The sequence below is a fragment of the Camarhynchus parvulus genome, chromosome 18 (assembly GCF_901933205.1).
Source record: "Camarhynchus parvulus chromosome 18, STF_HiC, whole genome shotgun sequence".
NCBI lineage: Eukaryota > Metazoa > Chordata > Aves > Passeriformes > Thraupidae > Camarhynchus > Camarhynchus parvulus.
In genome coordinates this window covers 7,387,794-7,412,913 of record NC_044588.1, presented here as the reverse complement: position 1 = coordinate 7,412,913, position 25,120 = coordinate 7,387,794, and the positions used below count along the sequence as shown (strand labels likewise).

The window sequence follows — 25,120 nt, the reverse complement described above, 5'->3', positions numbered from 1 at the left end:
CGCCGCCCCCTCTGCTGCACCTGAAAGGCTGGAGGAGAACGGGAAATGGTGCAGAGCCAGCAACAATAAAAGGAACCGGATAATAAAGATTGCATCACTCAGTGCAGATAACGATTGCAAGGAAAATCAAAAGGCTGCTTCTGTCTGAGGAATTATTGAAGAGGCTAAAGCTCTTCAACCTGAAAAGAAGACAGCACAGGGGTGCTGAGGGCTTGGAATCCTGAGTGGTGCAGAGAAGCTGGTGCCAGCAGGATTGTTCCCTGGTTTTGCACTGGACAAATGTTTCAGCAACTGAAAAGTTCAGGCAGCACATCAAAGGATGTACTTTTGTACAGAAAGCTCAGCTGAACTGTGGATCTCCTGCCCACAGGATGCTGTAGGTGCCAAAAGTTGGGTTGATATCCACAGCAGCTTAAGCTCAGTTGTGAAAGTCAAAACCCATCAGTGGCTGTTAAGCACAGGGATTTGAGCTCTGGGACAGAAGGTCCTGAAGTCTGCAGCTGTGGGAAGCTGGAAGCTGTGTCCAGAGCTGTGCTGGTGTGTGCAGCATTCCCAGGACAAGGGCTGCTGTCAGCTGCAGAGCTGGATGTGTCCTGCAGAGCTGGGCCTGGGGTGGGGGTTTCAGAGGCAAACCCAATAACATCTTGGCTTAGGAGATCCTGGCTGTTTATCTGGAGATCCAGACTGTTATCTGGAGATTCTGGTTGTTTATCAGGAGATCCTGTCTGTTTATCAGGGGGAATGGAGGCACACGAGGGTGGAAGGAGAGCTGTTTGATCTGGAGTGTCTGCAGGACAACCAACACCATAGAAATGGCAGTGAGTTTGTGTTGGGAATGTGAAGGTGGCTCTGACCCTCAGGAGGCAGCTGGAATTCTGCTGGAAACAGGACTTGGTCAGGTTCACATTCCATGATTGTACAAATGATCAATTTGACTTGGGAATTTGCAGGTTGGGGGACTCGCCTCTGAAAATGTGAGATGGGCTGAGGCTGTGAAGGACTTCAAACAGCAGCAGAGCACCTTGTGTGGAGACGTCCTGCTGGTCACAGCCTTTGTGTCCTACCTGGGCTACTTCACCAGGAAATACCGCCAGGAGCTCCTGGATGGCATCTGGAGGCCCTATTTGCACCAGCTAAAAGTAAGTCCTGACTGCTCTGAGGAGCCACTGTTTCTGGGATTAATGGGGCCACAAATCCTGGTGCCCACAGGGGATCTCTCAGGTGAGGGACATCACTGTGTCCTCAGGATGTGGCTATGTACTTTTCCCTGGGGGTAATGTGGTGTCCTTGCTCGATAAAGTTCCTCCATGCACACAGGAAAATCCCAAACATAGAGCCCAGCTCTGCAGTTTTGTCCATGGCCATGAAGGAGGGGGGAATATGGAAAAAGAATTGGAGCAGGCAGAGCTCGCTGCCAGCTCTCCAGGAGGCTTGGAAAAACTCCAGGTGTTTTTTCGTTCTGGACATGAGCTCTGGTCGTGCTGGCCATGCCTCTCAGCTGGTTTTACCCATGTCTTGCTGTTAGGACCAGATGGAGATCATTGTGCTTGAAAGTTGTTTAATGTTTCACTAATTTTAACAGGTTCCTCATCCAAATGGTGCCAAGAAGGTTTTAAATAAGGTCCCAGAGATGCCCAAATCAAAGGGCTGACCAAAGCAGACAGGACCTTAGGCTGAGAGAGGAAAACCTCATTCTGTATTTCTTAACTGAGCCAGAAATTTTGTTAAGACGTGGTTTCAAACATGACCTGGCTGTGCTTAGAAATGTCAAGGAAGTGCCTGTAATTCCAATGGAAATGAAAGGCCCATTCTGCTCAGACACCTGGCACAGGTAGCTCTGGTTGGCACACCCAGAAATGGCCTCCCCTGTCAGAGAGGTGTTTCTGGAGCTGCTGATGCTGGTTTGTAACACCACAGCAGCCTGAGGAGGGCATTAATTCTGTCCTTCCAAGCTGGCTCAGGGAGCTGAACAGAGCAGGGAGTGACCCCAGCCAGTGGGGGTGGGCTGGTGGACATGGCGGCCTGGCAGAACCGGGGCCTGCCGGCCCTGTTTTTTTACCTCAGCCCAGCTTTTCACCTCAGCCAGCTTTTCACCTCAGCCAGCTTTCCCTGGGATCTGCAGGAAGCCTTTCTGTTTGCCTGGCAGGTGCCGGTGACGCCGCGGCTGGAGCCGCTGTCGGTGCTGGCGGACGAGGCGGCCGTGGCGGCCTGGCGGAACCAGGGCCTGCCCGCCGACCGCACCTCCAGCCAGAACGCCGCCATCCTCAGCAGCTGCCAGCGCTGGCCCCTCCTGGTGGACCCCCAGCTGCAGGGCAGCAAATGGATCAAAAACACCCACGGAGATGCGCTCCGCGTGATCCGAGCCGGGCAGAAAGGGTAATGCTGCCCTTCTCTGGGAGGAGGGGCTGCTGGTGGTGGTTGTGGCTGTGTGGCTGCTGTCGGGATCTCTAACTTGTCAGAGTGACCCCCAGAAAAATTGGAAAGTCTCTTTTCCCAGCCTGGCACTTGAAGAAGGAGTCAGGGCTCTTTATTTCTCAGTCTCAAGGTTGTTTATTGTATCTTATCTATAAAATTCTTTCTCCTGCCCTGCTGAGGTCCATCCAGCAGGACAGTTCCATGCACTCTGCCTGCCCCCAGGGCAGTGTTATGTCTTTACACTAAAAACTACATGTACAATCTTTACAATAACTTCCAAATACCTATCACCTATGTTAGACAGTGAACTTCTACTCTAAACCAATCCAAAAGTGCCACCATCACAGCAGAAGATGGAGGCCAAGAAGAAGGAGAAAGGCTGGACACACCCAGATTCCTCCATCTTGCCCCCTGAATCCTCATTCTAAAAACGCCCAAATCTACTTTTTCACTACTAAATTCCCTATCATTCTACTTAAACTGTCCTGGCTTGTAATCCTTCATGTAAAGGTTGGTAATTGTTTTTTCCAAGAGCTAAATCAAAGGCACAGGGGTCTTGGGCTCTGTGCCAGGGTCTCTGAGCCCCCTGACAGGGTCTCGAGTCTCCTCCAGGGCAGCCAGAGGAATTTCCTGGGTTCCCACAGCCTGCTGGGAGGTTGGCTGTGAAGCTCACACCCAGGGCTAGAGGGTGAATGAGTTGTTGTTTTTGTCAGGATGAGTGCTGGGAGCAGTGGTGTTGGGGTGTTGGGTGGCCGGTCGGCAGTCTGATGGCTCAACCTGGATGCAGAAGCCTTCCCAGAGAGAGGTCCTGCAGGAGACAACATTCTTGGGGTCTCAGGCAGTCCTTCAGCCACCAGGGGCAGAGGTTATCTGGTGGTAACCTCTGGAGAGCCACCAGGTAACCCTCAAGGGGCAGACAGCTCAGCTCTGAGCAGTGATTTCAGCTCTCAGTGATTTCAGCTCTGCCTTGGGAGGTGTACCCTGGCCAACACAAGGACAAAGAGACAGCAGCACTGTGTGGCTGTTCCACAGAGTTACCCTTTATTCCAGCACCCTGCAAAGGACACCAGTGATGGCAGCTCCCTACTGAACAGGGCAGAAATTGGTGGTGTTATGGGGAAAAGCGTGGCTGGTACAAAGGGGAAAAAACAATTGGTCCCAACAAATCTACATGGGGTTCCAAAGCATGCTGGGGACTCACCATGACCACGGAGGATTTCTCAGTCCAGGAGGGTTTGAGAAGATCTTATCATTGCCCATTCAAGGGGTACCACTCCATGCCTATCTGTCTCCACATTGGGGAGCCTTCTGGCAGCCTTAGAGGTGGCCTAGGGAGGCAGAAGGTTGGTTTTGCAGGCCTGTGAGGAGTGTGGCAAGTCATAAGGGGAAGGTTAAGGCTGGGTTTATGGGCAGTTGGGTGGCTGGGGTAAATGTGTATGGTAACAGGCCTGATAGGTTGATTGGTAGGAGGAGTGCCACGTAGTGAGCCTGAGATGTGCCTGCCTGGGGTGTTTGGTGAGCACTGGGCACTCAGCTGCACTGAGCCAGTAACACTGAGGGAAACCTGCCATGGTATCTGCTCACATTATCTGCTGGTTCATTACCAAAATGACAGATTTCTTATTAAATCAAGGCTCTGTTTAGTGCTTGGCTCTGTTACCATAGAAACTCCTCTGAAGCTGGTGATGGAGTGAGCTGAGGCTGAGTATCAGACAATTCCAGACTGGCTTGGGTTGGAAGGGACCTTAGAGACCGTCCAGTATCCCTCCTGCCCTGGGCAGGGACACCTCCCACAATCCCAGGGTGCTCCAAGAACTGTCCAACCTGCCCTTGGACACCGCCGTGGATCCAGGGGCAGCCACAGCTGCTCTGGACAAAAGGCCTGTGTAGACCTGTGACATCCTCCAAAGGCTTGTTGTAGCTGTAAGGTCAGGGTTTAGCTTTTATTTTTAGGGTTAGGGTTCTGAGCCCAGAGCTGTAGGCACACTGCAGCTGCAAAGGGCATGAGAAGGGGAACACAAAACTGCCACAACATGGCTTCCTCCACTGCTTTTTCCTTGGAACCTGCCTTATCCAGGAGAATCCTTAGGGCTCCCTCCCTCCTGGAGAATGAGAGGGCTTGTGTATGGAGCGGTTGCCACATGCCCTGGGCACGGGTTTCATTTTCTTGTCAGGAATGAATGTGTCCTAAGCATGACCCTCAACTCTGGGCAAAACAGAGCTGAAAGCTGCTCTTTATCCTTGCTTTAAGATGAACTGCACCAGTGGGCTCTGGAGAAAACAAAGTGTGTGCTGAAAAAAACTCCAGGCTGTGCCAGCTTTTCTCATGGCTGCCCTGGGACAGACTGGGTGGTCTCTCTTGTCCTTGGGATGTCTGGGGCCTCATTCTCTCTGTTGGACTGACAGGACTCGCTGTGTCAGTGCCACTTTCTGCACCAGGGACTGGCACCACCTCAGCCCTCTTCCTCTCTCCAGATGCTGGCACCCACCTGTAGCTGCCACCACAGTGAGGGTCCCCCCTGTCCCCTCCTCACTGACAGTGTCACATCCTGCTCTGCTGCAGGAAGCACCAGTGCTCTTTCCCACAGGTATCTGGACACTCTGGAACAAGCCCTGGCTGCTGGAGACCTGGTTTTGATTGAGGACCTGGAGGAATCCGTGGATCCTGTGCTGGGGCCGTTGCTGGGGCGAGAAACAATCAAGAAAGGCAGGTGAGCTTGGGGGGCTTGGGGACACGTGTGGATGGTGGCTGGGGGCTGCTGTGCTCTCTGTTCCTGCCCTCAGACCGTGGGTGTTCACATCCTGCAGCATTAACATCCTGCCTTCAGCAGTGAGGGTGTTTTTAATCAGGCAATCACAGGTAATTCAGCCATAGGATGGCTTGGAAATCAACCCGGATTTCTCATTTCATTTCACAGCATCATTCAAACCTCGTGTAAAAGAGAGACCTGTAATTCTCCCATTGTACACTGACCTTGGGGTCTGTAATTGGCTGTTCTGACACCAAATTATTACCAAAATAGCTGCTGCTGTGTTGTGAAGTAAAAGCAGCCTTGAATTTTAGCAAACACTGCACAGTGTTTAGAAATGCAGCTACAGATTTCAACGTCAAGTATTTCTTAATGAGGTCAAGTTCTCATGGCAGCTGCTGGTCACCTCCAGCTGAGAGGAGATCAGCAAGGGAGGCAGCCAGGGGGCTCTTTTCCCTTAAGTTCTTTTTGGGTTATTTCCCTGCTTGCCTAAAACATCCCAGGCTGTTGTAAACTGGTGGGCAAGGCAAACTGTCTGCAGAGTTTGCTGGGGAAAACGTCCTGGGAAGGGTGGCTGAGCATGGGTTTGGCTGCAGGATGGAGGATGGAGGGGCAGGATTGGTCCCAGGGCAGGATTGAAATGTTTGGAGGATGTTGGGAGGGGGATGCATTAGTGGGGGGTGGCAAATCTGAGCCCCCCTCCAGTGAAACACTCAGGCATCCCCTTTTGTGCATCTCTGCTCTCAAATCTCCCTGTGAAACCATGTGTTTGCTAACAAAGGGAAAATAAGTCATAAACCACAAAGAAAATCTCTGGGTTTTGTGTTTTCAGGCCCTAAGCCCAGACTCCAGACAGATGCTGCCTGGAAGGGCTCTGAGCTCTCCACACAACCTTCTCCTCTCCAGGCTGGGCAATCCCAGCTCTCCCAGCCTGGCTCCACAGGGGAGGTGCTCCAGTCCCTTTATCAACCTCCAGGTCTCCTCTGGAACTGTTCCCACATCTCCTTGTCCCTGATGTTGGGGACACCAGAGCTGGGCACTGTTCCAGTGGGGTCTCCCACAGACAGAATCCCCTCCTGGCACTGCTGCCCACACCCCTTTGGATACAGCCCAGGGCATGGTTGGATTTCTGGGCTGGGTTAAACATGGGTTCAGAGAATGCTGGAATTTCCTGGGGTCCCTGTCAGCTATAGACTGCATGTCAGCAGTGCAGAGCAGGAGGATGCTGGGTTTTCCTGGCTGATGTCACCTCCTGGGAATGGCAGCCACCACCCTCCACATGTGGCTTCACTGTCAAGCTCAGTGCAGCTGCAGAGCTGGCCTGCTCAGAGCCAACACTCTGGGTAATTTTAGCTGTGATCAGGGAAAAGCTCGAGGCTGAGAGGCTTTTCCTCCCTGTTTTTGGGAGAATTCAGCCTCTGCCCAAAGCCAGGAGAGGTCATGGTTGGTTGGACTGGTTGTGCCAGTGCTGGAAAATCTGAGCCTGCTTAAACTGGATCCAAAATTGAGGAGAGACTCTCTGGGGTTTTCACCTTAAATCAGATTTCATTTAAGAGTGCCTAGTATGGATTAAATCATGATTTCTGTGAGGAGTGCCAAGTATCTGGTGCTGCCACTGACTGAGACCACCGTGTGTGCTGTGGTGACAGCTCCTAGCTGATGCTCCTTCTGCTGAAATCCCAGGTACATCAAGATTGGGGACAAGGAGTGTGCCTTGCACCCTGCCTTCCGTCTGATCCTGCACACCAAGCTGGCAAACCCCCACTTCCAGCCCGAGCTGCAGGCCCAGTGCACCCTCATCAACTTCTCTGTCACCCGCGACGGCCTCGAGGAGCAGCTGCTGGCGGCCGTGGTGCGCCTGGAGAGACCCGACCTGGAGGAGCTCAAGGTCAGCACCTGGGAATTGTCTCTGGGAGCAAGCAGAAATCATCATCAGCATCATTATTACACTAGTGATTTAATATAATTATTGTAATTATTAATATTGTTATTGATACTGTTATTAGTGCTGTTGTTGTTGTTGTTGTTGGTCTACACTGAGAGACCCAACCTGGAGGAGCTGAAGGTCAGCACCTGGGAATTGTCTCTGGGAACATGTCGAAATCATCAGCAGCATCATTATTACACTTAGAATTTAATTATAATTATTGTAATTATTAATATTGCTATTGATATTAATATTGTTGTTATTGGTCTATACCAATAACAGAAAGACCTGACCTGGAGGAGCTGAAGGTCAGCATCTGGGAATTGTCTGTGGGAGCATGTCGAAATCATCATCAGCATCATTATTACACTTATAATTTAATTATAATTATTGTAATGATTAATATTGTTATTGATATTGTTATTAGTATTATTGTTGTTGGTCTACACTGAGAGACCTGACCTGGAGGAGCTGAAGGTCAGCACCTGGGAATTTGCACTGGGAGCAAGTGTTACAATCATCATCATAATTTTAAAAAAAATTTTATTAGTAGTATTTTTTAATTTTTATTTTGTTTTTAACAAACAGCATTTCACATGCCAGCTTGCAGACATTGCTGAGCTCCTCACAAAATCAGATTTCCCTTGTATGACAGACATTGAGGGTTTTTTTCCCTTCAGCCTTCTCTTTCCTTGGTATTTTGAGAACCCTTGTACTTCATTTTCAATGTTTTTCTCCCAAAAATTCTCTTTATTTTCCTCCTCCTCTTGTGACTGAAAGCTGAGTTTCTCATTGCCTCGGTTTTTTTCTGGACTTCACAGATTTAATTTTGGAAGCAGGATTAATCTCGCTTAATTTTCAGCATTTGTGGTAAAGGATTCTCTCTGTAAATATTGTGAGGCTGGCAATGATGTTTTTCTCTTCTGGTTCTTCCTCCCACTTTGAAAAAGGCCAAAATATTTTCTCTCTCTCTTAACAAGTATGGCTTTAATTTCAAAGCAATTTTATAAAGAAAATCCTCCCTTCTGACAGCACCTTTAGGAGTGTAACAAATACGAATAATCCTAAATATTTTCTGAGAGTGGGAATAAATTTACTGCATGTGCTCACTCATTTTCTGCCTGACCCGGGTTGGAAGTGCCTCTATCTTCCCAGTTTTAGCCCAGTAAGCCACTGGTGGCAGTGGGACTCCGAGGGCAGGATAGAAATGGGAGCAAGCAGGACAGGAGAGGCCATGGCTCTGCCCTCAGTTGTGAGCCTGAGATTTCCCTGTACCTGAGATTCCACCCTGGAACCCACCAGGTTTTAACCCCATGTTCCCCATGGCTGGTGGGACTGCTGTGGGCTGGAATGGTGAGAGCAGAGGTTCAGCAGGACGGGTGAGGAGCAGCTGGGACTCTCCAGGCTGGCTTGACCCCAAGAAATGAGCTACAAAGACACAGGATATGTGTTTGAGGTAGCGATAAAGGTCTTTTATTCCTGATTCATTTCCAGCGTTTTCCTACATTTTTAGCAACAGGGATCAGTTCTCCTGGTGCTTTCTGTGCTGTTCCAGGTGCTTTCTGTGCTTGTTGGATAAAGGGTGATCCCAGACCCCAAAACTCTGTCCATTCCCAGAAGAGCAGGAATCAGCACTGCTGGGCTATGGCAATTATCAGTGGGAAGCCTGTTCCCATGTGAAGCTGATTCATCCTTACTTTACCACATCCTTTATGGCTAAAGCTTCCTGGATTTATTATTTGCAGTCAGATCTCACAAAGCAACAGAATGAATTCAAGATCACCTTGAAAACGTTGGAGGACAACTTGCTCTCTCGGTTGTCATCAGCATCTGGGAATTTCCTGGGAGACACAGCGTTGGTGGAGAACCTGGAGAGCACTAAGAGGACAGCTGCAGAGATTGTGGAGAAGGTACAAAGACACTGATAGCCTGGAGAAAAGTGTGTCTATGGTCCTTTAATGATTTCTGGGTGGATTGTAACCTCTGCTCTGCCCATCTCTGCTCCGTCTGCTGAGCAGGGAGTAGAAATTGGTATAAATGGTAAATGCTCTCCATTCTGGAGAGCTCCAGGCCATTTAGTTCTTTGGAGGTTTTTTTTTTTTTTTGTGTTAAATGACCTATTTAAGACCAAGAGAAAACATTGGTGCCTGATGTGAAGACAATAAAATTTACACACTGTATCAAGGCAGCTTTAAGCTGTTCCAGCATAATCCTGGGTACATCACACTGCCTCTCAGGCTGGGTTTTAGTACTGACCAGGGACTGGAGTCTGTGATCTTGAGTAAATCTGCAAGAACTCAGGTATTTCATACCCTTTTATTCCTCAGAGTATAAATCAGCATTTGTGTGAGCACTGCCAGCTGCCCAGCTGCCCTTGCTGGCTGCATGGACCCAGGTAAATGCCCAGAGGTTTTTCTTTGCCACTGAGGGAACTTGGGAAGTGTGGTTCCTGTGCCAGGACTGTCCTAGTGACCAAGACACTGAGTGATCCTCCCTCCATTAAAAAGCAGAATTATTTTCCATTCATGGTGCATCAGGTATTGGAATAATATACTGCAACAATCAGGTGCATTCAGCTCCCTGGGGAGGGGTTTCTTGAACCCCCAGAAGAGCTGTTGAAGGGATTTTTTGGTCTGCAAAGCTTGGCATTTCCCCCTTGAAGTAGGTGTTTTGGAAGTGCTTCACCCTCCAAACCAGCTGTGCTGCACAGCTGCTCACTGCCAGCAGCGCCAACAAGGCATGGATTTTAGAGTTTGCACCTGGATTTTAGGAGTTTGTGCCCATCTGGAATGCTGTGGAAGAGCCCTGTTGGAGGTTCAAGTCAAGCCTCACTCTCTTTTTGGTCTGCCTACCTAAAGAAAGGTGCGCAGCCAACATTTTCCTTGCTTTGCAAGTCCTCCCTGCCCTGTAGATGAAGAGCATCTGTCTGGCCCAGCTCTGGCTCTGGGTTTGGCAGAACTGTTCCTGAGCCCAGCACATCATGGGGATGTGCAAACATCCCACAGACCCCACAGCAGATTGAGGCTCATCCTGTGCTTCCCTGGGGTGCCCTGCTGGCTTGTTCTGCCCCAGGGAGCCTAGGGAGGGCTGGAGAGGGGCTTATTGCAGTGGTAGGACAAAGAGAAGGGCTTCAAGCTGAAAATAGGCAGATTTAGAAGACATTCTTGGCTGTGAGGGTGGGCAGGCCCTGGCACAGGGTCCCCAGATAAGCTGTGGCTTCTCCATCCCTGAAAGTGTTCAAGGCCAGGTTGGACAGGGCTGGGGGCAACCTGGGACAGTAGAAAGTGTCCCTGAGTGGAACAAGAAGAGCTTTAAGGTCCTTTCCAACCCCAGCCATTCAGGGATTCTGTGATCGCATTGCATGGTTTGCTGGGCTGGCTGGGTCAGCACTGTCCCAGCAGCTCCTGACCATGGTGTTGGACCTGTCTGTCCTCAGCCAAGGACTAAAATAAACCCCATAAAATAAACCCCAGGAGGCTCAGAGATGGCACTTCTTGCTGCTGAGGTGGAATGAAAGAACAAACAGCAGCAAGGTGATGGTTCTGCCAAGAAGGTTTTCACATCTCCCTCAGAGCAGCCGCACGGCCCTGCCCAGGGGGTTTGGTGCTGCTGAGGAAAGGCAGCAAAGAGCTGCTCTAAATTAGCAGCTCTCAGCCCTGGGGAAGCTGCCTGAGAGCAGCGCTGGGGCTGCTCAGCCCAGGGTTGTTAATGGCCTGCACAGGAGGGGGGCAATTAGCACCAGAAACTCATGGATGAGAAATTGAATTCCAGTCAGCAAAGAGCAGGGAACCTAGGGAGAAGTCAGGAAAACTGAGGATTGGGCAACTGGGTGGAAAATGCAGTTAGATGGAAGGTTCCAGAGGGGGAGCATGCTGAGGAGGGCAGCTCCAGCCTGGTCCCATGGTGGTCACTTGTGGCTTGCCCTGATGGCCTTGTGGCCAGTCTTTATCATTGCAACTGGCCCCCAGACGGGTAATAATTAGCCCAGACTCCATATATTACAGAAGAATGATTAATAACCTTCATTAAGAAACCCATTGCTCTTTTTTATACCTTAGTTCGCTACAGGCAGAATTGGTCGGTCCTTTACTTAAAACACCATTACCGGTGGTTAATTAAAAAACCACCCTTTGGTAAACAAATTTTTATAACACATTCCACACGTGCACAATATCAGGTGCAGTAAGTTAAGTCAGGAATTGTTTCTCATTCTTTTCTCTGATTTTTTCCCAGCCTTTTCCCAGCACGATGCCTGGGAAAGTTGTGTTGCTGTCTTTGGCCATGGAGCTGCTGCCACAAGTGTGGCAGGGCTGTGGGCAGTGCCCAGGGGTGTTGTGACAGGATTTGTGCTGTTTCCTTGCAGGTGCAGGAGTTTAAGGTGACAGAAGGCAGGATTAACGAGGCCAGGGAGCAGTACAGGCCCGCGGCCTGCCGCGCCGCCATGCTCTACTTCACCATGAACGAGCTGCACAACGTCCACCCCATGTACCAGTTCTCCCTGAAGGTACCTGCCCTCCTCCCCTCTGCCTCTGGGCTCCATAAAATCAGAATTCAGTTCTCCCTGAAGGTACCTGCTCTCCTGCCATCCTGCCTTCCTGCTTCTGGGGTCCATAAAATCACAATTGCAGTCACAGTCTCGCAGAATCACACAAGGTTGGGGTTGGAAGGGGTTTAAAGCCCATCCTCTTCCACCCCTTCCTGTTCCACACCTTCCACCATCCCAGGTTGCTCCAAACCCTGCTTAGAAGAAGTTGCAGCTTTAATATTCTAGGAAATGGAAAACTTTTTGTCATATAAGAAAGGTATTTTGGGGGATGGAGGGTTAAATGAGCATCCTGGTCTACAGCTTCTTGCAAGTGATTTCTTACCTTGACAAGTGACCTGGAAAAAGGAATTGAGGAGACAGTACAAAATGTTGAGCCTCATCCACAAAGAAGCTTTTCCTTTTGATAGCTACGACTCGTTTGTTGAAGTAATTTTATCAGAAAAAACGTACAGAATATCTTTTGTGCCTTTTGAAAGATTCATCCCTCTCACATACATAATAGATCCAGGGGTTCCTGAGGTTTCACCTTTAATCTGTGTCTCCTGCAGTTAGTTTGTTTTATGTTTTCTAGTGAACATTAGCAGCATGTATATATACATGGAAAATTATTGGGGGAAATGTTTTTATCTAATAAATTTTGATGACTGATCATAAAACATTGTGTAAAGATGCACAGGGATGATTTTAGAATACTTGCCACACAGCTGGGAGCCCATTATAAATTAGAACACAAAGATTTATGTGCTGCTCTGCAGCATGTTTTAACACAATTTAAAGAAACATTAAACAGGAAAATGCATTCTGCAATTATTTAATAATGCATTCAGTATCAGTGTTGTTTTAATTTGTTGAGGCATCATTTTTCCTTTGTAGAACCTAAAAATAAGGCTGCCAGCACGATCCAGACAGTAGAACACTCATGGGATTTTATTCTTATTTCTGTTTTTATTTTTATTTTTATTTTTATTTTATTTTTATTTTTATTTTATTTTATTTTTATTTTTATTCTTATTTTTGTTTTTATTTTTTTTTTTATTTTTATTTTTATTTTTATTTTTATTTTTTGTTTTTGTTTTTATTTTATTTTTATTTTTATTTTATTTTTATTTTTATTTTTATTTTTATTTTTGTTTTTGTTTTTGTTTTTATTTTTATTTTTTATTTTTATTTTTGTTTTTGTTTTTATTTTTATTTTATTTTATTTTTATTTATTTTATTTTTATTTTTTTTTATTTTTATTTTTATTTTTATTTTTATTTTTATTTTTATTTTTGTTTTTGTTTTTATTTTTTTTTTATTTTTATTTTTATTTTTATTTTTATTTTTATTTTTATTTTTATTTTTATTTTTATTTTTATTTTTTTATTTTTATTTTTATTTTTATTTTTATTTTATTTTTTTATTTTTATTTTTATTTTATTTTTAGCTTTTAATTTTAATTTTTACTTTTTACTTTTTTTTTTTTGAGGAATTGCTCTTCTCTGAGTTGAAATATTTGTGCAGTGGGAGATATGCTTTCCTCCTCTGCTCCACTCTGCTAAGACCCCTCCTGGAGCAGTGTCCAGCTGTGGGGTGCTCAGCACAGGAAAGGTGTGGACATGATGGAGCAGGTCCAGAAGAGGCAATGGATATGTTCCAGGAGTCCCTCTTATGGAAACAGCTGGGAGAGCTGGAGAAAACTCCATGGAGACCTCAGAGCCCCTTCCAATGCTCTCCAAGAGAGCTGGAGAAGGGCTGGGGACAAGGGATGGAGGGACAGGGCACAGAGAATGGCTCCCACTGCCAGAGAGCAGGGCTGGATGGGATATTGGGAATTAGGAATTGTTCCCTGGCAGGGTGGGCAGGGGCTGGAGTGGAATTCCCAGAGCAGCTGGGGCTGCCCCTGGATCCCTGGAAGTGTCCCAGGCCAGGTTGGACAGGACTTGGAGCAGCCTGGGACAGTGGAAGGTGTCCCTGTCATGGCAGGGGTGGCACTGGATGGGTTTGTGTTGGAGTTTTTCCCCATAGAGTTTTTCCCCATGGAGTTTTCCCCCCGTTTCCTGCTGTGAGCTCCACATTTGCAGAGAACGTGGCCGTGCCATCCCCATGGGAGCACTCTGGGCACAGAAACATCTCCTGTACCCTTGTGTGGCAGTTCCTGGTGCCCTGTTGGGGTCCCTGGGGATGTCACCACTGCCAGATGTCCCTGGGGATGTCACCACTGCCAGGTGGTGTCACCTCTGCCAAACAGAGCCAGGGGCTGATGCTCTCTGTGTGTTCCCTGCGAGGCAGGACCTGAGCTGGCATCACTGTGACACCCCAGGGCTGTGCAAAGGGCATCTCCCACTGCCCCTTCCCTCTGTGTCTCCTCTCCCAGGCGTTCCAGGGGGTGTTCCAGAAGGCCATGGAGAGGGCAGCCCCTGCTGAGAGCCTGGCAGGGCGGGTGCTGAGCCTCACAGACAGCATCACCTTCTCCGTGTTCCAGTACACGGCCCGGGGCCTCTTCGAGAGGGACAAACTGACCTTCAGTGCCCAGCTCACCTTCCAGGTACCAGCAGCACCCAGTGTGCCAGGATTCACTGCCAGAGCAGCCCATGCAGGGGGATTGATTGTCTGCTCTGCCTCTCTGGGAATCACAGAATTATTCAGGCTGGAAAAGCCCTTCCAGACCACAGAGTCCAGCCTGATCCCCACCCTGTCCCCAGCCCAGAGCACTCAGTGCCACCTCCAGGTGACACCTCCAGGGATGGGCACTCCAACCCTCCCTGGGCATTTCCAAGGCCTGAGCTCCCTTTCCATGGGGAAATTCCTGCTGTGCCCACCCTGAGCCTGCCCTGACCCAGCCTGAGGCCGTTCCCTCTGCTCCTGTCCCTGTTCCCTGGAGCAGAGCCCAGCCTGGGGCTGTCCCCTCCTGGCAGGAGCTGTGCAGAGCCAGAATTTCCCCCTGATCCCCCTTTTCTCCAGGCTGAGCCCCTTCCCAGCTCCCTCAGCTGCTCCTCACAGGATTTATTCCTGCCAATAACAGGCACGGATGCTGTGTTGGATTTGAATTACGCTGACAAAGGTTATTTGAGAAATTCCTGCTTGCAGGACCTGCAGAAAATGGCAAAGCAAACTGGCCTTGCATTGGAAAGGCTCTTGCATTGAACCTGAAGAAGCGCCTGCTGCACTGCTGCTGTCCCATGTCCACAGTGTTTGTATAATTTTTATTTTTTTGTCCCATCTGGCTCAGCTGCCAGGGACTTCTCCTCAGGGTGCTCTCCACCCACCTGGAACTCAGCTTTTACCACATGGTTTTCCCAACTTTTCTCCTCTTGCCAATCTCCACACTCACTCCTGGTCCTCTTTTGGGACACCCAAAGTGTCCATCACACCTCTCCAGCACAGGGCACTCTACATTTCAGCCACATTTTTCAAGCACGTTAATTGAATAATTCATCTGCTGCTCCGGATCCTGGCTGCTCTAGGATATCTTGTTTGTTTGGAATTACAGATACTTCTGATGAATAAAGAAATCGACCCAGCAGAGCTGGATTTCCTGCTCAGATACCCAGCACAGTCTGGAGTCACGAGCCCTGTGGAGTTCCTGTCTGACCATGCCTGGGGAGGAATCAAGGTACCTGATCTACAGGAAATCAGCTCTCTTTATCTCCTCTAAAAACCCTTCAGAGGGTCTGTGGTGCTGTGAGGTCCCTGGGATGAGGTGAGAGGTGAGAATTGGACTCCAAGTTCTCAGAAGGCAGATCTATTCTATTCTATTCTATTCTATTCTATTCTATTCTATTCTATTCTATTCTGTTCTGTTCTATTCTGTTCTGTTCTATTCTATTCTATTCTATTCTATTCTATTCCTATTTCTATTTCTATTTCTATTTCTATTCTATCTATACTAAAGAAAGAAAGGATACATCAGAAGGCTGAACAAGAATGGCAATGAAAGCTCATGACTGACTCCTCAGAGTCTGACACAGCTGGCTGTGATTGGCCTTTAATTACAAACAATTCGCATGTTGGATAAACAATCTCCAGACCACATTCCAGAACAGCAAAACATGGAGAAGCTCAGGCTTCTCATCTCCCTAAGAGAAGAAATCCTGGCAAAGGGATTTTTCAGAAAATATCACGGTGACAAGGGTCCTTGTGGCATTTGGTGAACACAGGTCTGCCTTAGAGGGCAGCACAAAAAGGCCACAGACATGGAGAGTTCTGCAGGTCCAACTGATTTTGAGTATAGATTGAGCTTTAGTATACGTATATAATATAATGTCATGTCATGTAATATAATGTAATATAATATAAATCAGCCTTTTGTGAACTTGGAGTGAGATTCTCATCTCTCACCTCATCCTGAGGACGTCACAAACACCACACTGCTGTGCATGGGAAGGTTTCCAGGTGTGCTGCACACCTCAGGTGTCCTCAGCCTTCATCTGATGGCCCCATGAACTACACAAGAGTCACTGCCCAGTAATCTGCACTAATTTTATGAATTTCAAGACTTTCTGATGGTGAATTTTGCATTATCATATACCAAATACCCTTCAGATTGCCTTTTGTGATGACTGTACTATTGATTTTGCTATAAATAATATGGTGTCAACTTTTATTAATGTTTGTGTTGATGTCTGTTGGTTTATTAACCTCTAAGGTTTTGGCAATTCTAGTTACTTGAGGCATGGGTTTAGTAAAATCATGTTTTGTCACAGGCTGCTATAATTAGGTTAATTAGTCATGGATTCTACACAGTTTATTAGCAGGCTAAAATCTCCTTTTCTTATATCAAGAAGATTAAATGCTATAATAAATTGTTTCTTCAACAAAGCTTGAACAAAGTACACTTCAGATTTATATTTCAAATTCAAAGTGAAATTTAGCATTCTGCTGATTTTTCACAGAAGCATTGCAAATGCTCCAGCCCAAAGGACTCTTTTTGCCATGGGGTTCTGGCCAAGATAGTGCCAGAAGAAATCAATATTGATATTTGTGGCCCATTCTGAGCCTCCCACTTTGGGCACATTAACTTCCAAGGAAACCTCATTAAATGTTGAGGGCTCTGGGCATGCAACTGGCCTTGTGTGACTTGACTTATTATTTATTGTTGGGGGTTGATTAATAATATATAGAGGCCAATAATCCTTTGCAGTTGCTTGGCTGTTTGCAGCTTGTGGTGTTGGAGCATCTCATTTAGGAAACTCTCATTTATGATTTAGTTTTCCAGCTTCTTTCAAGTTCAGTACAAAGTTTCACAGAGCCTTTTGCTGTAACCTGTGTACCAGGGAAGTTTGGTACTCACCCCTGGATGAAGAAAACCTGGCCAGGAGGAGGTGGTTTGTAGGGAAAGGTAATAACTTTAATTATATCTGCGAGAGACCTGGGAAAATAGGCACATTCCAGGCTCTTTGGTGCTTCTTTAAAGCTGAAACAGGAATTGAATTCAAGCAAAAGGCTGAGCAGAGCTGCTCTGAGCTTGGTTCTGTTCATCAGTGAGATGTGTGGGAGGCAGTGGCACCTGTGGAGGAGCTTTGCCTGGCCCTGGAGCAGGGGAGGTGTTAGCAAAGGGCACAGTCATTGCCTCGGTGCCAGCCCTGCCTCTGGGTTACTGAGCATTAGCTGAGAGCAGGAAGGGCACAGAATTCTGTCATTTAATTAAAGCAGTGCCTTTGCTGAGCCGCTGCCTTTGGTGCTCAGTGGAGTTGGTCATTTCAGTCCTAAGGCCTCTCATTTGCAGGGGCTTAGCAGTGATCCCTGGAGAAGGCAAAAGTGTTCTTTTGTTCCTATAATGAGGTTTTCTGTCTCTTTTCAATTTCCTTTATTGCAGCCTGTTGTGCTGTTCTCCCCCTCTGTGTTCCCAGAGTCTGCCTTGAAAGTTTTTATTTCTGTTGGTACTTCTGAAAACCTTTTCTGTGTCCATGCACAGCTGGCCATGTCTCCTGGCTTGGCTGGTGGTTTCCTCACCAGGAAATGTGTGGGCACACCTTAGAGCACAGTGCTGCTGTGGCCACAGCCAGGTGCAAGTGCCACTTGGGAATTCTCATTGTGTGATTGAATGAACCCAGAATCCATGCAGAGATTGTCCTCTGGAGGGTGAGTGTTCTCTGAATTCATCTCTGAGTGGATGCTCTGAGATCCTTTGAACCCTTGTGTGAAGGCAGGCTGCCCTTTTGAGCTGCTCTTGGTCAGACAGCTCCTGTCATGGCTCTTCTCTGAGCATGATGTTGAAATGATATCATTTGGTTTTAGGGTCTTTTTCTGGGTCTTTGCTTGGTCTTTCAGACTTGTGATGGTGTTCACAGGGGTCTTAGGATGAGGGAAAAGATGAGGATCTGACTCCATGTTTCAGAAGGCTTGATTTATTATTTTATGATATATATTATATTAAAACTATACTAAAGGAGTAGAAGAAAGGATTTCATCAGAAGGCTAGCTAAGAATAGAAAAAGAAAGAATGATAACAAAGGTTTGTGGCTCTGACTCTCTGTCCAAGCCAGCTGGGCTGTGATTGGCCATTAATTAGAAACAACCCCATGAGACCAATCACAGATGCACCTGTTGCATTCCACAGCAGCAGATAATCATTGTTTACATTTTGTTCCTGAGGCCTCTCAGCTTCTCAGGAGAAAGAATCCTAAGGAAAGGATTTTTCATAAAAGATGTCTGTGACATGGACTGTGCCCAGATTCAGCAGTAAGATGAGCCAGCAGTTGTTTGCTGCCCTGATTACACCCAGTGAAACTCCCCTGAGCTCCCAAACCAGAGCCACCTGCAAGGTCCTGCCCTGCTCCTGCCCAGCCATTTCCTGAGAGCAGGAGAGTCCACCCAAGCCCAAGCTGAGCCAGCAGGACAGAGCTGGCAAATTGTGTGGCTCCCCCTGAGCTGTACCTGGCCACCTCCTGGTGGAGCAGATCAGCAGGAAGGGAGCAGCACCTTCCCCTCGCTGTGCTGTGCTCTGAGACCCACAGCAGAAACTCCTACAGCCCATGTCTGACCCAGCCTTACTCTGCAGGTGTGGGTTTAGGGCTGAGTTTAGACCCTGGCTCAGGCACAGCCTCACACAGGGCACAGTCCCACCTTCTGCCCTCACCAGGCTGGTGTTCCAGGGGTGCAGCAGAGCCTGGGTGTGTGCCTGGCACAGACCACCCGAGCATCCCCTGGGCCAGCTGGGCTCTTCTCCAGCTTCCCCACTGCTGATGGAGCCACTGGCTGTGCCCTCGTGGTCTTCAAAACCAAACCGTTTTGGTCTGAGGCTGTTCCCTGGGACCCCAGGATGCCAGGCTCTCCCAGCTCCAGCTCCTCCGCGGTGCCCTGTGGCTCCCCGTGGTGCACGTGGCTGTCCCCATGTCTGGCTGTTCCCAGGAGCTGGAAATGTGCATTTCCCCAGCCTGATTTCCTTTGTGATATTTCCTGCAGTGCCTCTTCAGTGCTGAATGCAGATGTGTCCCACGGGATAAGTGCAGTGAGTTAATGCACAGCAGGAGTACACCTGGCCAGCCTGGATTACTTCTTATCCCAATCATCTCCCTCATCTTTTTCTGAAGAGGAAGAATTTTCATTATGTAGATATGAAAACCCCACTGAAAGGGCATTGTTTAATAGATGTGATGTTGAATAATGAGCTCTAAATACTGAATTCAGCTTTCGAGGAGGAGAACAGCCCTAGACAAAGTCGTATATTAACTCCATATTTATAATTTTGCAGAATGCAGATGATAAGATTGCGTATGTGGCTTAGGAGATAAAATACTGAATCATATCTTTTGCATTTAAGAAAACTGGATTTTTTTTTTTTTGGACAAAAGAACAAAAAATCTCTCTTCCAACTTTCACTTCTTGCACTTTTTAGATGAGGAAATTTTTCATTCTTCTCCAAGATTCATTGTGGCACAATCTGCTGCATACATTGTGCTCTCTGTGCATATGCAATGTCCTTTGATCAGGCTGGTCAGACAGGAAAGGCTCGCAGCTCACAGCTTCCCTCCTACATTCAGAATTATTATTATGCAAGAAAACCATAGTCTTAATTAAATATCTTCCATTAACTCAGTTCTTCAGATGTACAGCCTTTTGGAGCATCTTTGATAGAAAACATTGATTGTGACACTTCAATGGGCATTTATCTGCTCTCATCTAGAAGTTTCCTAAGGACATTCTTCTGTCCTCTGTATCAAGTCTCAGAGAAATATTCCCAATGTCTCACAGAAATGCTACTTGAGAAGGTTTTACCTTTTTTTTCCCCCTTTTCTTTTCTAACCTGCTGGCTAACGATCTGATGCTTATCTGAAATATGGCACAGATTGTGATCGCATCAAATATTTAAGGACGCACTTTGTCAGTTTGATTGCAGAGTGGAAATTGAGTTTTTCTGGATGCTCTAAGCCTCTGTCTTTCCCTCTCAATCCTCCCTGACACAAAGCCTGCTGTCAGCTGAGCATTTGGAGTGTAAAAGCCTCTTCACCCTCTAAATGGGAAGAAAGGGAAGTAATGGCTGCATCGTGCCCTTGGGTCACACCAACCCCAGGCTGGGGCAGAGGGGCTGGAAAACTGGGAAAGGCCCTGGGGGTGCTGGAGACAGAGGCTGTGCATGAATCCAGGTGTGCCCAGGTAGGAAAGGGGCCAGTGGCACCTGGGCTGTGGCAGCAGGGCCGGGGCAGTGCCCGTCCCCTGTGCTGGCACTGCTGGGGCACCTCCAGTGCTGGGGACAGCTCAGGACAGGAAGGACATTGAGGGGCTGGAGCATGTCCAGGGCAGGGAACAGAGCTGGGGAAGGGGCTGGTGCAGCTGAAGGAGCTTGAAAAGGGGCTCAGCCTGGAGTAAAGGAGACTCAGGGGGGCTCTTGTGGCTCTGCACAACTCCCTGACAGGAGGGGACAGCCAGGGGGGAGCTCTGCTCCCAGGGAACAGGGACAGGAGGAGAGGCAGCAGCCATGTGGATGTGGCATTTGAGGTCCTTTTTAACCTAACCAATTCTCTGATTCAGTGCTGAAGGACCTGTTGGAGCTCCTCAGTGTGTGACAGAGCCCTCTCCCTGATCCCTTTCCCTGGCTGTGCTGGTTCACATGAGGAGCTCTGCAGATTGCAGACCCAGTGCTCAGCTCGACTCTGGCTGGCAGTGACCTCTGGAGCCCTGGGGGTAAAACCAGAGCTGTCCCTGGGCTGGGGAGTGTGAGATGGCATTTTTTGAGGCTCTCATGGCCTATGTTTGGTTCCCACAATGTGAGCTCAGAGCATCAGTGGACCCCAGTACCCCAACAGGAGCCTGGGGCCATCCTCTGCCCTTCACTCAGACACCTGAAAACACAACTGTGGGAAGGGACTGAGGAGAGGGAAAGGGGAAAAGTTCTGTCTGAGGACCTCAAGACTGAGAGACCAGGAGGGTCTGATCTCCAGGAGATTCCTCTGGAAGGGAAAAAGCAGTTGGCTCCCTGTGTCAGTAAAGAGAAGAAATATGCAGGAAATATTCACAGCAGGCAGTGTACCTTGAGAACTTTCCAGCAAGGGACACCTGGAGCAGCTGCCCCAGCTGGATTCTTGCAGAAAATGGGACATATTTTCTCTTTCAGTTTTGCTGTTTGTTGGCCCATCTGGGACTTATAGCAACCAAATCCAGGAAAGTTTTCAGCAATCCACAAGTACCATCCTTCAGCTGCCCTGGGGGACCCATGCCCAGCTTCTGGTTCTGGCTGTGTGTCCCTGATTGCTGAGAGGCATCCAAGAGTGAAGAGGAAAGATGGAAAACAGGGTTTGGGAGAACAGCCTGACTTTGCAAGGCCTGTTCTCAAACCCACTTGAACAACCTTTTTAGAAAATGCAGGGAAAATGTCAACATGAACCCATCTGGGAAACATCTCGGGCAAAATGAGGAAAACATGGTGGGTGGCTGTAAGCAATGAGAATACAAAGATTGTGACTAAGTCTCATTTCTGTTACTGACCTTTCCCATCAAGTGGAGCTGGCTCTAAGCATGCACTGCTAGGAAGGAGATGAGTGCTGAAGCCATTGTCCCTCAATTTATGATTTTTCACTGGAAATTTTCTGAGGAAAGGTGCTGAGATCTAATCCATCACTCATCACACTGCTTGTGGTGTCCACCCTGCATGTTGTGATGCCCTGGGACCCTGCAGATAAACAGGGGGGTTTGTACAGTGGTGTGGTGAGGCTCTGCACACCTCCTGTCCCCATTAAAATGTAGAAGCAGCAAGGGGGAGTTTGAAGGGAGACAGGGGCATACAGTGCCTTGAGCTTGTCAGTCAGCTTTTATGAAAGAAATAAGGAGGGTTAAAATAACATTTTTGTGTTGAAAGTTGATTGAAGCTTGGCAAACCCCATCAAATCTTTATTTTCACCTTGGCAGAGATTTTTCTTACGAGTTAAATTATTCAGGTAGGGCGGCTAAACAGAAAATAACACGTTCAGTGTATGAATAATACAACCCAAAACCTAGGATGGGAGAGATTGTAAATAATCCATCATGTGCTACATTAATTCCTCTAGTTAACAGTAGTATTTAAATGGAGCAATTCATCTGCCTGTACGTCTTTTTCCTGAGTGATCCAATCTATCAATTGAAGGCAGGTGCAGCTCTGGCTCTGCCATTCTTCCAGGAGCTGTCATTTTCCAGCTGTTTGTGGGGATGCTGGTTTTCCTAAAGACTCCTGGGCCAGCTGCAGAAAATGAAAGAAAGGAATTATGAATGTTGGCTGAAACGTACCCATGAACAGTGTAAGACCTTTACAAAGTGCTTGGGGATCACAGAATTGTGGAGTTGTTAAGGTTGGAAAAGATCTTCAAGATCCTGGAGTCCAACCTTCTCCTGAATCTTACCATGGTCACCAAACCCCACCACAAAATTCACCCACGGGTCCTTCCAAACCCCTCAAGCCCACCAAGGACCTCTGTGGATCTCTGCTTAAAAACTGTGTAACTCAATTCATAAATTCCACAGCTCCTTAATTCTGCAAGTGCAATCGTGACTAATCATCAGGATTTAATCATCTCCCCGATTATTAAAACTGGGAGAATATTAAATATAATTTCTTCCCAGTGTTGGCAGGTTGTGTGATTTTTATAGAGATATGTTTGATGTTCAGTGTGTTCCCTATAGAACATAATTTTTTTAAAGCAGAGGCACAAGTTTTTTTAAAGAAAAGCAAGATATGTTAGTAAATCTGAAAGTAAAAACCAGATATAACCTGAAGCCTCAAATGATAATGATAGACTTTACAAAACCCCTCAAATTCCTTTATTTTGATTTCCCTTCTGTCTTTTAAAACGCAGTCCCATAGCTGCTGGGGGGGTGGTTACACACTCAAATGATAATGACAGATTTTACAAAAATCCTCAAATTCCTTTATTCTTATTTCCTTCTGTCTTTTAAAATGCAGTCCCGTGGCTGCTGGGGGGTGTTAGGAGTGTTCTGGCAGTTCTGCCTTTACTGGCTCTGTTTTATTTTCACCCTGTTTGTGCCTGCACAGGGCTCAGCAATGAGGTGATTTTGCCCTGCCTTGTCCCAGAGCTGTTCTCTATCCAGGTGATTCTAAGGATGGCTGTTTTAATTATGGAAATATTTTAAAATGCAAAACAATCTCTTTTTTTAAAGGATAATTCCTTTTGGAACTGAGGGGAAGAAAACACAGTGTTAATATATGTGTTTGGGGTTTTTTAAGATTTTAAACATCTTGTGAAGCAACACCTCAACTTGAGGCCAGTTTGAGCAGATGGCTTCCTTAGAACAGTTGCCTTTAGTGATCAGAGCAAGTAATAAATGTCCAGAACTTGTTGTGCTGTGTCTGGCAGCAGGAGATTCCTCGTGTGCAACAGCAGTGACAGCAGCCCTGGGGAGCTGTTCTCTTCTCCAAGGGCTCCTCTGCATTCTCAGGGTTTCCTCTCCTCCCCGGGTGCCCTCCCTGTCCCCCCAGATGTTGTCCCCACAAAGATCCCCCAGTTCCCTCAGATCTTTGGTGTGTGGAGACCACTCCAGGCTCTGTGGTGGCATCCAGGATTCCTGTCCTGGAGCCAGTGCCTGATCCTTGCTGTGTTTGCTGCAGCTGTGGGGGACTGGGAGAGCTCCTCAGCTGGGGATGTGTGAGCCCCAGGGAGCTGCTGAGCTCCAGCTCCACAGAAATGCTGCTTCTCACTGAGACCAGGAGCTGCCAGAGAAAGCTGAAGTGATAAAGCAACTTGTCTGTGACTCACTGAATGAAAAAGCACTTTCTCCGAGAAGATGGTGGATGCTCTCCCTGACATGGTGTAAACAGGCCTTTTCTGCTGGAAAAGTCTCATTTTGAGATATAACTCAAGCCCCTCCTGTTTCCAGCCACCAGAGGTGATCACAGTGTGGGCTGCAAAGACAAGAGCTCAAGTCCTCCAGCCCTTTGGATCATTTTCTATTTTGACCAATATTTTTTGTCTCCCTCAATTTCCATGACAACTCTTAAGTGACAAAAGTACTTTTCATTATGTGGACAGAAATAGATGCCCTGCACAGGTTGATGTGCAGTTCCCATCTGCTGCCCCAATGCACCACTCCTGCCTGGGAACAGGGATCCTTTAGTGCTGGGCTAAGTTTCTTGGAAAAATTCACTACAGGGTTATTGAAAAGCAATTAATATTCACAGAAAGATTACTGATGGAGAGACCTTTCACTCCTCTGGCTTTTAAATAGAAGCATCTCCCATTCATACCATCACTCCTAATAAATGCTATTAACATTGTTGACTAATGACAATTTTAGTGTTTATTTATATAATACAGAGGTTTTTTTTTGCAATTAGAGCTTTCATGATTCTGCAATACGTTGTTCAGGGAGAGAGGGAGACCATCATTCCTGATTACATGTCTGTCATTTAGACAGAAAAAAGCGATTTTTCAGAGTCTCCCTTGTTAACATCAGCCAAGAGACTTCTCGAAGCAGCAGCAGCCAAAGTTCTGAAGTGATATTTTAAGTAAATCACGTTAAAAGTCAACAGTGAGAAGATGTTTTATATAAGCACTTGCACTGAGAATTCCCCGAATTCAACATTTGCCGTTGTGTTCCGCTCAGCCATGAGAGGTGCCCTGAATACATTTACTGCTGCAAGGCCCAGGGCTTGGCAGGTCAGAACTTGTGCCATCATTCCTGGGAACTTCAGTTTCTCATGTTTGGTGCTCTGCTTTCTGGGTTTTTCACAGAAATCAGGATAGGGCGCTGGATTTGGAGCAAGTCCTTCTGTCGCTGACATTTCTCCTTGTTGGTGCAAATCCACACAAGGGAACAGCAGCTGTTGGATCACTCCTGTGCTCACAGTCTCCATGGAATTCTCTGGATCCCTGGGAATTTGGCAAGGGGATGATGTCTGGAGAGGCTCCCTGGAGCAGAGGCTGGACAGAGTTAAAGGAATAAAGTGGGGATTTATTAAAAGGCCTCAAAGGATCCACCTGGGGCAGTGCACGAGCCCAGCCAGGGCTGCACCCAGGATGGACCCAGGATGGACTCAGGGTCAGGAGTTCTCACCCTTTTATGAGTTCTGGT

General features: G+C 47.5%; 1 protein-coding gene across 1 annotated transcript in view; it reads left to right on the top strand.

Moving 5' to 3' along the window:
- DNAH9 (dynein axonemal heavy chain 9) overlaps nt 1-25,120 on the top strand; it is a 130,524-nt gene that overhangs the window by 65,399 nt on the left and 40,005 nt on the right. Inside the window, 8 exon segments of the mRNA XM_030961883.1 lie at nt 951-1,139; nt 2,147-2,376; nt 5,004-5,126; nt 6,849-7,053; nt 8,838-9,002; nt 11,456-11,596; nt 13,995-14,165; nt 15,111-15,233. Of these exon segments, the coding sequence (XP_030817743.1) occupies nt 951-1,139; nt 2,147-2,376; nt 5,004-5,126; nt 6,849-7,053; nt 8,838-9,002; nt 11,456-11,596; nt 13,995-14,165; nt 15,111-15,233 (1,347 nt within the window).